The 12794-nt window shown below is 38.8% G+C and overlaps 1 protein-coding gene across 1 annotated transcript; it reads left to right on the top strand.

Annotated features, from left to right (window-relative positions):
* Positions 1 to 5392: 5392 nt before the first annotated feature.
* hoxa11b (homeobox A11b) lies at positions 5393 to 8170 on the top strand. The gene is made up of 2 exons (XM_048549281.2): positions 5393 to 6128; positions 7347 to 8170. Exons 1-2 carry the CDS (start codon positions 5480 to 5482, stop codon positions 7577 to 7579), a joined length of 882 nt encoding a protein of 293 aa, XP_048405238.1. The 5' UTR covers positions 5393 to 5479; the 3' UTR covers positions 7580 to 8170.
* Positions 8171 to 12794: the final 4624 nt, after the last annotated feature.

Here is a 12794-nt window from a genome sequence, read left to right as displayed (position 1 = left end):
TGGAATGTTCGTGTTGGACCATCGGTTATAACTACATTTTTGAAAATTTCACAACGTGCATGCAAATTCAGAAGCATCACATCAACGCACCATGTCTGTTCAAATTCGCCTAAAACTGATAATGGATCAAAACAAAATCGCAATGGACTCAGAATGCTAAGTGAAGCTTCATCTTTATGAACTTGCCAGCAAAACGCAAGTGTATTGAATATATAATGTTCTATTGCTCCAATTATTTCAAAGGGGAAATTTCGGGATTTAATAATCTCTTCTTTATTTTGCCGGGTAGCGTGTTTCCAAAATAAAACGGGCCGACTCAGCGTTTTCTATGTGACGTTTTGGCCAATTTAATACCGGGACGTTCCCGAAAGAGAAATTTGTTGAAATAATTATGCAAAAACCTCTAACAAAACATGCGAAAGTGTTTCAATAGTTTTATTAGGAAATTATACAGGAGCTAAAAATAAACGCGGATTTAAGCCCTGAATGTTTACGGCAACAATTTTGATTCCCACCCTGCACTACCGATACATTCAAATACTCGTAGAGCAGTATATCATCTTAGACTAAAATGATTGTCCTTGCAGCTTTTTAAAATGTGTAAAATGCTAATTTATTATGTACAAAGTGTATAACTTGCAGATTTCATTGCCAATCCTTACTAAATGCTCCTGCTTCAACGAGGTTATTGTCATGTTGCCTGTTTTTGATTGGGCGCAAAAAATAATATTAGGGAATACGTTTAGCGTATTAATTTTGCTGTGTTCTTGGTCTCAATGTTTTATATACAATCTTTTATTTCGGGACCATTTCAAGAAATCTACTGGGGCCAACAAAATTAACAATGGAACAATCCCACACAATTGTGACTTAGTTTTCATCTTTAAGCATCATCCGTTTGGAGGCTGTGCCTATCAAAACTTCGAATGCCTTTGAATCTCGAAGAGGTGTTGTTTATTAGCACATAGTAAGTATTTTCTCTCAATAAAATGCTCGTTTCTCGAAGTACTTTCTCTTCAATGAACTTTGTGAGGAATTTCCGAGGCATTAGACATAAAAATGGCCGACACTATCTGTTGTCATTGCCACTGAAGAGGCGGTAAAACAATCACAAACAACAAAACAAAAACACGGACTTTCGTTATGAGATTAATTCTGCCGAAGCCAATAACTTTCAGTTTAGACTTTGAGATTCATAAGTTTTGTTTTGCCAATTAGATAAATACAAACTAGTTGGAGAACCTCCGCAACAATATCCCAACTCAACGTCCACCAGCGCTTTATTTGTACAATTTTTGATTTAAAATGTAAAATCATGCTTTCTCCGAAATGCCTGAACGTGTCGATGCTCCCAGTTCACCGTGCCAATTTCAAAGCCAGCTACTTTTTATTAATGAATGAATAAGCGTGTCTTACAATAATGTGGGAGAATTCCGTCAAAAAGCAGCAGATGCTGTCTTAACACTAGCTTCAGTTGGATTTTGCATTGTACTTGTTGAGGCTGGATGAGGATATATCCACTTTCAGCTTTTCATGAAGGTTTTCTTCCCATTTGCAACGTTTATCCCATCTAGGGGACGAAAATGATAGTGCAGAAATGAATGAAAGCATTTCAAGTTAGAAAATTGACTTGCTTTGCGGTATAATAAATTGTTTTTGCGGCTTAAGCAATTAAGCCATATGTGACTTCGTTTGCGAAATAACAGACATTGTAACTCGTGGGAAAGACCGAAAACTAACGCAAAGAGAAGTTCCTGAAAAAAATTGTAAAAGGACAACAATGGCCGGCCGTTTCCATGCTGTATTGATTAGCTTTAGGGCAACCATAAAAATGCACTGGTCACAAATATAGTTATCAAACTTTTACGCGGTGATTCGTGATATTTAAACATGAATGAATCCATGCGCGACAAATTATATCTAACTCGCGGTTTCATTGCAATTACAGACACGACCGACTTCACAAATGTTGACCGGGCTCGTCCAAATATTTATCTATTTCTATCCCTCTCTCTCCCGTAAGCTTGCTTTAAGGTATTGTCACTGTCATTTAACTTTCATTTCGCCCGATAGAATTTTCATCTTTTTTTATAGAAAAGGTACATTTCTTACATTGGCGCAGCATTTTTTTCAAAGTTGAAGTTCAATGTTAAGCAGACGCTGCATCTTTAAAGTGCAAAGCTGTCAAATAACTCGAGTGAAGACTTCGTCTTACCACAGTCTTATTTTTGTCGCTAGGTTTTTAACTTTATTTTCAGACATTAACAATAGGGTTTTAAATCCGATTTCGTTGCTGATAAGAGCTGCGACAGAGCTTCGAAGTACATGTCAGTGTAAAGAAATTCAACTTCATCCGGGTCTCAGCCCTCCCGTTGACTTGGACTCCAGCAGGAAAATAGACTGCGCCGCAATAATTCACTGATCCCCTTAAACTTCAGCATTTACATTACATTTGATCCACCATCTAATTGCAATGGAATCTCTGCAGCGTTTACCTGATCTTATTCCGGAAAGGTAGGTCTGTTTAATTTTTGGAACAGTTCCTTTAGCTTTATACGACCACAGTCTTGGACATGAGTATAGGCAAAAGGCTTAAACTGACGGCTCGAATCAGTGAATGTGTAACTGAAAGTAACTGTAAAAGAGCGATGTCCCAATAGATGAGAATTGGGAAAAGCTGATGGAGAGAAAATGGCGAAGAGAAGAAGGTAGTGAATAGCTCTCCATTCATTTATCGCCTTTTACTTAATCGGAAATGCAATCGCCAGCTTCCCTTTTCGTTCGGGAGGTTATGAAATAGCTACGACGCCCCTCTTCTCTTTGAAACGGCATCGGCAAACTGCGTTCGAAGACACAGCAATATATTTATAGAGAAAATTTCCCCTCTTCAAGATAAATAAAGGGGGTACGAAACTAGATTTTGATCAACATGTAGGAATGACGCCCAATGTACAGTTTTATTTTTTTAAGCTCTAACACTCATCCCGACTTTTGATCAGACAAAGCAGGCTTCTTGGTTTTTTTGGGGGAAACGCCTGATTGCTCATTTTAGCTGGGAACGTCATAGATCCCATGTAGGTGGCGTCTCAGCTCACCCCTGATCAGCTAAAATGTCTACTCCGGGGATCTAGAGGAGCTGGTTGTCAAAACTGCTGTTAAAACCGCAGGCCCATCTAAATCGTCCGCTTTCGGTTGTCATAGGCGTTCTGTATTTAATTATATTATTAAGACAACCTTACATGTGTCGAAATTTGACCATCCGTACAGGGACAGGTTGTGTTAACGTTTTTCGGCTTTCCTCACTACACAGACAAAACAAGATCCTAAACTCTCAAACAAGTTCTATATCGCAGTCAAATAGTCCCGAATACCGAGGCTGGTTAAAAAAAGGTCTGAGTACAAATCAATCCAGTTAGGTTTTAAAGACACTTTCATTTCTATTTTTTTTTATTTAAAAAAGCCAGATTTGCAGCCTCTCGCGTGTTATGGGTCTCCATTGCTGGTCTGTGTAACACAAATGAATTTAATTTCTGTCAGGACCGTAAGTAACAATTTAGAGGTGTTGTAAAGTAAATTCTTGAGCTATATGCAATATACAATGGCAGTGCTGAATATATAGTGTTACATTGGATATTACAGAGCTTTATGATAAAACGTGGACATTGTACACTGTTCGATTCACATCTTCAGCATTTTCAATTACCGAGATTTCTGTTACCTACGCGGACATTATTTTTTAATAGAGATGGATTTGCTCAGTTACAGTCGGCTAGAATGTTGAAACAGACATTTCAAAGATTTTGCATTGGTCCTTAATTATCATAACGAAACTGTTAGAAAAGCAAGATTCAATTGTCCACTTGATATTAACACTGCTCCAAGTACAGACTTCTTTTTACTGCATGGAATTTAATTTAAATAGAAGGTCTTTCTGGCAAATGTTTATGGCAAAGGTCCGTCTTCCCAGGAAACCTGTTTGTTTTGGCATTGCGCAGTTGTTTTTGGAACAGCAAAAAGCTAATTTGTGACAAATTCTAAGGCAAAGTTTAACTTCAACTCTTTTGTAGAGTCCTATTCTTTCCAAGACATCAGGATTCACCGCATGGCATTCTAACTCTTTGGGTGTATTTAAATCATAAATATTGTTACATGGAGATAGTACACCGAAATAAAATACTTTTTATTGGGCGTTCTTCAATGAATGTAACCCGCACAAAACTAAAACTATTAAAAACACCTCAGGCAGCACTAAATCTGAGTCTGATGCTTACTCAGTTGTCCTTAGTGCCATTTTATAGAAATATGGAAAAATATACCCACGGCCAATGTCAAATAAAACAGTACCCATTTTATCCGCTTTTGTCCACTTCTCGCTGTTGCATCCTTAATTTAGTTTTAATGACAGAATCCGTTTTTATACAACACAAGCAAAAAAAAAAGCCCGAATGTAAAATTAATCTGCTCGTGGGAATTTTTACGCCAATATTTCGCATCTTCCACCGAAGTGGATGACTGGTTTTATATAATTTGCTGACAGGGCCAGGGTTTTGTGTGTGATGGAGTTGAACGTGACCATGCCCGCTTATAACAAACCAGTAGCAGAGCAACTATGTTAAGAAAATAAAAGTCTGTCCGTCTCGCATACTCGGCAGATTTGTCCAGATTGGGTTTTTTTGTTTGCAGCAGGAATAATCTAACGATGATAGATAAGCTAAAAAGAAATACAAACTAGATCCGCGTCGAAGTCTCATACGGTCTAACTTTGCTTCTCCGCGCATCTGTGTGGTCTATAGGAGATTTTCAGAAAAGATTGGAGGCTATTTTACTGAAAACGGGATCTGCCTATTTAAAGATTTCAGTCTCGCCGTAATATACGGCGGTAAGATTTCTTATAAAAACGTTGGTGTTTATTTGTTCGTGATTTGACAAATTCTGTGCAGGCGACATAAGCACAAAACATAACAGCCTTTCATTTTTAAAAGGCTAAAATAAACGATAAAACAAGGGAGGTTATTTGTCAATATAATTGCCGAATATTCCGCAGAATCAACATGGAAGAGATCGGTCGAAAGCATTTTGTTGGAGAAAATAGAGGTTCTGATACATTTCCACTGTGGAAATTGTTAAGTGTGATTTCGCGTCTACCCTGGCTGCAACGCAGCTGGTCGGAGCGCCGTGAAGTGAGTGTGCCAAATGCGTCTCTGGTGTGAAGGTTGAACACCTTCACAGCATTATTCGAGCTTCCCTTTCCCTCTTTCGAAATGTGCAGAGCTGGGATGTAAAGAGCTTTGCACTCCTGGTGCGAGGGGGGAATCCAAAGTGATGCATGTCAATTTCTCCAGGCATCTGGTCACATGACTGCCCTGTCCCTGCGATGTATGGAGATACATTTCCACGTCAGCTTACGTTTCCAAATTTTTACTCCGCGGATCAGCTTCAAAGAGGCAGCAGCATCTAAGGACCATGTTTAGCTCTGCGAATGCAAGCTATTCTTGCGCTAGGGGACCCCAAGCAAGCGATGATGGATTTTGATGAGCGGGTTTCTTGTGGCTCTAATCTTTATTTGCCTAGCTGCACCTATTATGTCTCGGGTCCGGATTTCTCCAGTCTGCCTTCTTTTCTACCCCAAACGCCGGCTTCTCGCCCCATGACATACTCCTACTCGTCCAATATACCCCAGGTTCAACCTGTGCGAGAAGTTACCTTCAGAGACTATGCCATCGATCCTTCCAATAAGTGGCATCACAGGGGGAACCTCCCGCACTGCTACTCCGCAGAGGAGCTGATGCACAGAGAATGTCTGCCTGCCAGTACCATGGGCGAGATGTTAATGAAAAATAGCGCCAACGTTTACCACCCCAGCTCCAACGCGTCCTCCAGCTTCTACAACCCGGTGGGGAGGAACGGGGTTTTGCCGCAAGGATTTGACCAGTTTTTCGAGACTGCCTACGGTTCTAGTGAGAATCAGCAGTCGGAATATTGCGGGGAGAAGAGCCCAGATAAAGCGCCGTCTGCGGCAACTTCAAGTTCGGAGACCTCGAGAGTGTCTGTGGAGAAGGAGACGAGCCCCGGGAGTAGCAGCCCGGAGTCTTCTTCCGGCAACAATGAGGAGAAAGGCAGCAACTCCAGTAGGTAGAGTCAGTGCCCACTTGTGAGAGAAAGTTTTGCGATCTCGCGCGCTGCTGTTAAAAATTTTATGTGCTGTTTTATAAGCATATAAGGGGGTTTATGGATGGCCTGTAGATTTCCCAACAAAACTTTTTTTTATATAAATGACAGGATCACGTGTCCAGCTTTGAAATTGGCCGTGAAATAACTCCAGCCAATCGCTGCATTAAAATCCTTCCACCAGCATCTCAAAAAGCGGGTTTGGAGTTAAAAAATCTGATCAATTAAATTACTAAGTGTAAATTTATGAAAAATTGCTTTTGGCTACCGGTGATCTTTGTAAGTATTAATGCAACTCAGTGATTCCATAAAACACATGTGTTGACACAAAAACTCTATTTATAGGTTGTATTCGGTTCCATAAGTAACCGCTCTAAAACGTAATGTGGCAAAATGACATTTTTAACAGCTATATAAATACTGCAATACCCTTAGCATGGAGCTTCCATCATAAAAACTTATTTCAGGGCTGGGTGACAGTATTTTATTTAATAATCACATTTCATAGTTGGGCATTTCATCGGCAGAGTCTTAAGGCTACAATGTTACCTCTGAAGACTGCTTCATGTTGAGTCTTACGATGCGGAACGACTGGAATTAAGTTCCCTCCCCTCAGAAAATTAATTCCTGCTTCTCAGTCCCTCTAAAAAGGCACCTCAAGTATCCCATTCTCTAGCCCTTTTTAGTTGACGCGCTTCCGGATAAATTAAAACTTTTTGCACTTTTCAATGTCCCATTTTCTGTCTTAAATGCACGCATCGTGGAACTGTCCCCCTCTTTAATATAAAAGTCCCTTTTTAAAATTGTAGTTAACGTTTAACACCGGGAGACTCATTTTTAACTTACAAGGATAAGGTTGGAATGAGACTATAACCCACTTAAAACTTGAAAAGTCCACATCCATTTGAATCTATGTAAATCGAGGCAGCCATCTTTTATCACTAGGGCCGGGCAAAATATGAAAAAAAGCATGCTGTTACGTTATGTGGACAATTCTTTACTTCGGGTAAAGCTGAGAGAGAAAATAAAACTGCTGTATGAAAATTGGAAATCTTGCAGAGTTGCCTCCCCTTTCCTTTTGGAAGTGTTCAGAGTAAAGCATATATTGACGACCGGGAAGCTGAGTATTCGTCTCACTGACAACGACCAAAGTTTAACTCACTGTTTACCTGTTACAGGTGGCCAGCGTACGCGCAAAAAGCGGTGCCCCTATACCAAGTACCAGATCCGGGAGCTGGAAAGAGAATTTTTTTTCAGTGTCTACATCAACAAAGAGAAGCGGCTGCAACTTTCCCGGATGCTCAACTTAACCGACCGGCAAGTTAAAATTTGGTTTCAGAACAGGAGGATGAAGGAAAAGAAGTTAAACAGGGACCGCCTTCAGTATTACACCACGAATCCATTGCTCTGAGATTAGACTGCGATTACAAAGGTGAATTTCTCCGCCCTATGTTCTCCTTCTACGAAGAAAGCGGCCAGGGCCGAATGCAGAGGTAAAACATAAACTCAAGTTCGAGTTGAGAGCAGATACTTTAGTACAGTCTTGACAGGCCCGACAACTTTGCAAAACTAACTGGGACGTCTAACTTTCAACTTTAAAAAGTAACTGGAATTAATGATCATCGTTTGTTTCACATAGCACACATTATTATATTCTAACTTGTGTGATCTACATGCTTTGTACAAAGGGTGTCTCGAGACATAATTGTTGAGATGCCAATGTGAATGCTTGGATTTAGTTCAGCGAAACAGATTTGTCTTAATTCGAAGGAGAATGCAGCATCGTTTTGAATACAGACCTGTGTATTGGAGCCCTAGGAGAACCAGTTGACTGTTGTGGACCAGCTGCAATATAAAAACAAAGTAATAAAATGTGCGCATGCTTTAGATTAGGAAGCTTTCAGTGGCGCTCACTATCAATCACAACTATTGGATATATATTTTTTATCTTCAGTTACAAGGAGTAGCAACCAACTTCATTCTTTTTGTAACTGACCTTTCCGTAAGGGTGGGGGGGGGGGGGGCGGTGCGTGGGGGTTGGGTGGGGGGTGTGTTAGCGCGACTGTTCTCTAAACAATGCCTGCTCATCACTGCTTAGGACACTGAAACTTATCTGTATAAAAGACAGATTAAAACCTAGATCTCTACAATAAAACCGTGTATTTTTTTCTATAAATAATGAGGAGTAGTTCCCCTTCCACCCCTCTTTACCCCAAACGGAGAGTATGCATGTAAATATGCAACTTGGAATTCATTCTCAAAAGATGGCTGCTGCTGGGAATCACAGGCGTTTTTTGTGTCAAATTCATGTTCGCCTCTAAAATAAGCAAGTGTAATTAAATTCTGTTTAGAATGTAAAGTTTGTACCTTTTTTGGCGTGGTACTCTCTATATAAACACTTTACCGTTTAAAACATAGCTTGGAGTTATAGAAAACGGGCTATTTTATGCTTGCTGAAGCAATCCGTGAGTGGTTATTTGTACTTGACATATTGTGCGTCGTTATTTGCAAATGCAGTTTTTACGTTTAACTTTTCAAAGAGAAAGGATACTACCCATAATGGCATACTTGAGCACAAATTATTGTAAATATCTTGCTCTTTTGGTACAATATGAATGTGTATTGACTGTTTTAAATAGGAATAGAGTTTAAAAACTGCTGCTCATACATCGATTATTTTCACGGATTCCTTCAAAAGATGACAAGTCTGCAGTACTTACAATATTGAAGCCATCTTTGTCCGTGTGAACCAAAGACAGAAAATTATTTTCATTGAACACATACGTGTTTTATTGCACAAAGGTAACATTTCCTGTACATCATCGTGTAATCTTTTATAGGCCGATATGCCTATAGGCCTCATTTTACAAAGATTGCGTATTCGTTACCTGATAACATATGCCAGCCTTTTAAAATAGCTCTTTTTATTAAATCAATCGAATCTAAATGTTTGTGTGGTCTCCGTCAGAACCCTCATTAAAAGTAGGCGGTTTCCTTGTACTCTCACATGAAATGATAGATGACAGCGGTCGAGTATTTGCCTTTATCCCTTTTTTCCGGCAAAGTTGGTTTCATTTGCAAGACATTGAAACATATTAAAATGGCTGGACTATGCACCATGCACTGGGGTGTTATTGTTTTGCATTAAACGCTTAGATTAAAAAAAACGAACTACAACTCCCTTTAGAAGGATATTTTTAATTATGATTAATTAAATGTGGTGCCAAAATTTCCTTAACACTTGTATATAATTTATATTTATCGGTTTGAATAAAAGGGTGTAAGACCTGCATGTACGCGTCCAGAGATCGCACAGTGAGTTTCGAGGTTGAGAAACAAACATGTTTTTCTTCTTGAGAACGATCCATGTAGGCTTCTTCAACTTTGCCGGGTATTCATGACGTAAAGTAAAATACCTGCAAAGAACTGTATTATTGTGTGTTTCATGTACGTAGTCAACAATCATTAAAGCTGGTAACATTCCACTTCATCCTAAATCCATTTGTATGCTTGTCTTTGGCTTATTTTTTGGAAGACGTAGAAATTCAAATCAAATATATGATCACGTAACTTCAGTTCGCTTCTACATGACTAAATTGACTGCATGTCGTGGCACATAGCTTGACGAAATCGGTTGACATTGCCAGATTTGCATTAATCTAAATGTAGTTTAATTTGCAGGTAGAAAAATTGGTTCTGTAGAGAATACCGCCAATCTAATCTTTCTAATGGGTGAGCACTCCATCGCGTTTGATTGGACTTGTACGGACCTACTTTAACAATGATTGTACAGTAATACCTTTCATTTGTACTACGATATTTTAATGCCAGTTTGTATTCCCTTTTCGTGCTTGTTTCCTGGCTTTGAACTTCTGATACGCCATGGACGTCACCTCTAACCTTTGGGGGTGAAGGGACAATCATCTCTGAAGCTTCCATCCACTGCTTAGACTCCCGCCGGATGTGGCCGGAATCCGATACAAACTATAAGCGATTGACCAAGAGGACTAACAGAGATCCTAGCGAATTATGATCTGCTATCACAGAAGTTTATTGTTGTGTGTGAGGTTGTTTTAATTTTGAATAGTTCTATCTGCGATTAAAACTTTGAGGGTATATTTTAACTACACGGTGGAGGGAGTTGAGGCTAACGTTGTACCGGATTAAGGGGCTGTGGCATTCAAGGCAAATGACAAGGGATGGTCTCTGTTGCTGTGGTTACTAGTAGGACAAGCCATAAACCCAATTTTTAAACTCGCTCTTTACACAGTTCAAAGTACCGCGATACGTTCAAAATTCAAAATGCGGCTAACGGAATCAAACTATTCGATTTTAGGGGCCCTGCCGGTCGAGATGTCTTTCCGGGCTCGTTGTAGATTTTTGTGTTGCCACACCGTAGAACTGTGACAATGAATTATTTCAACAGGACGTTCAGACCACATGGTGGCGCCAGTCAGATCAATGTCAAAGCCGCTGTAGGACAGCAAAAATCTGTAAGGAGAAATATTTGGTCTATCTTTTTTCCAAAGCTCGAGTTCCAAAAGAAGTATGTTCGTTTTTAAATCCGAATTGAATGCTGAAGGACTTCGAATGATAAATTAAATCCAAATACATTGGAAATGTCCTAAAATAGCTTCAAAATAATCGTTTTGCTAACAAAGGTAGGTGATTAGAGTCCATGTAGATACAACATGGACGTTTTGTTGGACCAAAATTCATCTAACACTTTACAGGCTTTTCAATCGGCTTGATAAATGTAATTAAACTCTCAACGAAACATCACTGATTTTACGTTAGTGTAACAATTAAAGATTGGAGGGATTAAAGTTCCTTTCGAAATGCGGTTTATTTCGCCCAAAAACCTTCGGGAAAGGGGAGCCGCACAGTTTTTATTCGACTTGAGCTTTGAAATCTTCGTTTTCACAATACTGTAGAAATAAAACACTTCTAGGAAATCATTTTATAACAACAACATGTAAAATGAATTGCCATATTCGTTCGTCATTGATGTAATGTTTAATTCAAGAACTTAGCTTTTGCATTATCTTTCCTTTAATTTTACTTCTGTTTTTGCGTTATATTGACCGATCCCCATTGTATTATATTTCAGCACAATGCTGCCACAAAACAGCGATAGATCTGTTTTTCTCTCAGTTTGATTTGCAAATCTAAATTACGCTTGTTTCTAAAGAACCGAGATTTGGATCCCCGAATAATCAGATGTTTTATTTAAAATATCAGGAAAAAAAAACAAAATATTTGTCTGTTAATCTTGACGATTGAGTTCAATTTACAACACGTTCCTGCAAATTGCAGGCAGTCGTCTCTCATTGTGAGCCTCTGGTTTGCACAAAAGGCATCCGCTTATTTAAAAATATGACCCGTTCCCGCGGGTTTTTTTCGTTTCTTAAATATTGATTGAATGTTAAAGCTTAGAGTGCGTCGGGAAGCTTGCCTGGACTAATTTGAATTTTGTTATTTATATGCTTTAGTCGGACAAAGTCCCGTTTCTCTTCGGTTAAACGTTGACTTCTAGATATAAAGAAATACTCTCCTTCGCTGCACACTTTTTTAAATTCAAAGAACATCAGTTTTTTTTCGCTTCAGGCGTCACATAATGCAGAAATTAATGTTATATATTCAGCATGTATCTGTCTGCATATTTTTGAAATTCATTTAAAGAAATAAATATACAAAAAGCTAATCTCTAAAGGCCTTAAAGAAACAGCTTCCTTTTAAAAATTGAACTGAAAACACTCGCTAATATAATTCTGAACTTATTAACTAAAGTAACACGATTTGCGTGGCTTTTGGAAACAGATTTCATGTGAGCATTCTACTTGTTGATCTTAAATTGCATCTGCCGAGAAACCGGTCAGATTTGTTCAATCCAACATTGCTTTCGACATAAATAATTTCGAATAAGTGGCCGTGATAAGAATTACTTAAGACACACTATTTCCAATAGGTATTATTAGGCTGAACTGTTTAAAACAATGTGCTGAAAGGAAATTCATATAAAAATGTATTTTTGTTCACAGTATGCTTTCGTATGTGTGTGTTTGCGTCACAGCGCTTATCTAGTAAGAAACATGGCAAAAAGAAAAACTAAGCATGAATTGTCGCCTGGTTTTAATCTAATCCATTGGTTTGGTTAAATTCCAAGTTACTCAGTTTTTAAACCTTGATACTGTTCAGTGTTTATTTGTAATATGATTTTCTGCCTTTCCGATATTTCCTTTGTTTTAGGCAATAGAACAAAAATGGCAGTTCCTAATTTTACATGTTAATTATTTTATTAGAATGCTATCTGGCGTTTGATACATGGCATGAAGTAGATTCCCAACAAGAAACTGCAGAGCCTCAATATTTTCTGCATGCGGGTTGGAAGCTAAACCCACTTTAAGTTACAGCGCCCTCTGGGTCTTGAATCAACACTTGCACACCATACCAGTGATTCTGGATTTCCGCTCTTTGAAAATGTACACGTTTGTATTTCAGAGCAAATGGTTTTGTAGATCAAAAGTTAATCAAGACAACATATAATAAGACTCGATTGCTAAAGGCAATGTTTTGCCTACAATAGACATTCAATGTCAGTGGTAACCTAGTTATTGAAAGGCCAT

The sequence above is a fragment of the Stegostoma tigrinum genome, chromosome 2, assembly GCF_030684315.1.
Source record: "Stegostoma tigrinum isolate sSteTig4 chromosome 2, sSteTig4.hap1, whole genome shotgun sequence".
NCBI lineage: Eukaryota > Metazoa > Chordata > Chondrichthyes > Orectolobiformes > Stegostomatidae > Stegostoma > Stegostoma tigrinum.
This window is presented reverse-complemented; position numbering and strand designations above follow the sequence as displayed.

Bases quoted from the DNA above. Each gene is read 5' to 3' on its own strand.
- hoxa11b (XM_048549281.2), top strand. From the start codon at position 5,480: ATGCAAGCTATTCTTGCGCTAGGGGACCCCAAGCAAGCGATGATGGAT. The intron at 6,129-7,346 runs GTAGGTAGAGTC...TACCTGTTACAG, and splicing joins GGAGAAAGGCAGCAACTCCA to GTGGCCAGCGTACGCGCAAA.